At 64.9% G+C, this 2109-nt stretch overlaps 1 protein-coding gene across 1 annotated transcript in view; it reads right to left on the reverse strand.

Moving 5' to 3' along the window:
- IRX5 (iroquois homeobox 5) overlaps positions 1-2084 on the reverse strand; it is a 3282-nt gene extending 1198 nt beyond the window's left edge. Inside the window, exons 1-3 of the mRNA XM_029926334.1 lie at positions 1836-2084; positions 349-754; positions 2-194 (exon numbers count right to left, since the gene is read on the reverse strand). Of these exons, the coding sequence (XP_029782194.1) occupies positions 2-194; positions 349-754; positions 1836-2084 (848 nt within the window). The remainder of the gene's footprint in view (position 1; positions 195-348; positions 755-1835) is intronic.
- Positions 2085-2109: the final 25 nt, after the last annotated feature.

Consider the following 2109-nt stretch of genomic DNA (forward strand, 5'->3'; position numbering starts at 1 on the left):
CAGCCGCGCGGCCGCTGGCCCGGCCGGGGAGGGCCCGCCGGCGCGTGGGGGCCCAGGCAGGGCGTCGAGACGGCCCTCGGAGGGCGGCTCCTTAAAATCCGAGTCGCTGAGGCTGCCCTCGGTCTCCTTGCCGGCGGGGGTGGGAGGCCCCTGCAGCCGCTCGCAGCCCACAGCCGCCTTCTGCTCCGCTCCTCCTACGAGAGAAACCCCAGGCCGTCAAGGGGCGCGGAGGCCCAGCGACGGGGCCCAGGTCCCTAGCCGCAAAGGCAGAGACCCTTGCCCCCAACCTCCAGGGTCCCCTTTTCCTGCTTACGCCCCCTCGACACACCCTTTCCCGCGTCCACCAACCTGCTTCGGGGCCCTCGGAGTCTCCCTTGTCCTCGGGCTTCTGGGGCTCATCCTCGTCGTTCTTCTCCAGATCAATGTTCTCCTCCTCCTCCTCGTCCTCGCTGCGGTTCCGCGGCGTCCACGTCATCTTGTTCTCCTTCTTGAGGCGCCGGCGCGCGTTGGCGAACCAGGTGGACACCTGGGTGAGGGTCATCTTGGTGATGATGGCCAGCATGATCTTCTCGCCCTTGGTGGGGTAGGGGTTCTTGCGGTGCTCGTTCAGCCAGGCCTTGAGCGTGGCGGTGGCGTCTCGCGTGGCGTTCTTCCGGTAGGCAGGGTCCCCGTATGGGTACGAGCCCAGGGGCGCCGCGTAGGGGTGGTACCCCAAGGAGCCTGCCATGCCTGGTGTGTGATCGTAGGGAGAGCCCTGCAAGGAACAAACAACGCAGAGAGAAGGTGAGAGTGGGCCGTGGTTCCCAGTATCCCCTAGACGACCGAAGCACACTTTCCCTGCGCCCACCGGTCCGCGAGCTGTGAGGCCCCAACTCCAGGCTATCCCTGGGGTAGGGCTGGGGGGGCTCAGATCCGGGGCAACTCCTCCTCCTCGGAAGACAGCGGGGACGCCAACTCCTGACTCCACTCCTTCGGTGGCGTTTGAAGCCGTCCTGGCCCCAGCCTCACCCTACTGTTGGCCCCCGTCTGCCGGGGGCAAGTCCGCCCCCCAGGCGCGGATCCGGCCACCGCAGCCGGGCCCTCCACCCAGACAGAGGCCTGGGCAGCAGCAGCGACTCCGCACTTCGTGCCCCGGTGGCTGCACGGTAGGCGCAAAGAGGGAGAGCACGGGAAGTCAAGGCATTTTTACCCCCACAGAGAAAGGCAAACGAAAAGCTAAGCCTTGCCCCAGCACTTCCCACTCCTCCAAAACTGTTACCCCAAACTGAAGCCACGGCGCTTTTCCAGAAAGTGCACCCGGCCGAAAAATCCCGGATGCACCGCAGCTCGGCCGACTTTTCAGAAATTTAATACCTCCAAATCGGATTGCGAAGATAGGATTACGGATTTGCAACATTTTGGAGGACTAATTAAAGGCGAGGCCAAACACATTTACATAGACTTAGCACGCTTCTGCACAGATTTCTGGTCCCTTTCTTTTGAACTACTTTTCCAAAATGGCACAACCAAAAAAAAAAAAAATGAACTGAAATTTGCAGGACGGTCTAGGGCTCACGTTCGAACCGAATGCTGCACATTAATTGCAGCGACCTCGCCCCCCAAAAAACCCCTCTCCGCCAACTCAGAGACCCACGCAGGACGCGGCTCTGCTCCCCGAGCAACCCCTGAGCCGGAGGCCCGGGCGAAGCCGACCGAGACGGTCTCCCAAGTTTGCAGGGGCCGAGACGCTTGGCGGGGGCTGTCCGCGGTGGCGCCGAGGCCCGTGTCCCCCGCAGCCCCTGCCTGCCCCGCGCGGCCCCAGCTACCCTTGCCCGCCGCGGCTCCCACTCACTCACCACGTACGAAGAGAAGGCGGCGGCGGCGGCTGCCGCGGGGTCGGCACCGTATTGGAGGTGCGAGTTGTAGCCCGGCGAGGGCGCCGTGAAGGCGGTGGAGCCGGCGTAGGGCGAGAACGCGGAGCCCGACGACGAGCGGCCGAGCTCATCCGTGCGGGGCCCCGAGATGACGCTGGTGCTGTACGCCGGGCACGAGTAGAGCGCCAGCGAGGCGGACGGCTGGTACAAGTAGCCCTGCGGGTAGGACATGGCCACACACGGGCATGGGGCGCGC

This window comes from Suricata suricatta, chromosome 16 (genome assembly GCF_006229205.1).
Source record: "Suricata suricatta isolate VVHF042 chromosome 16, meerkat_22Aug2017_6uvM2_HiC, whole genome shotgun sequence".
Taxonomy (NCBI): Eukaryota; Metazoa; Chordata; class Mammalia; order Carnivora; family Herpestidae; genus Suricata; species Suricata suricatta.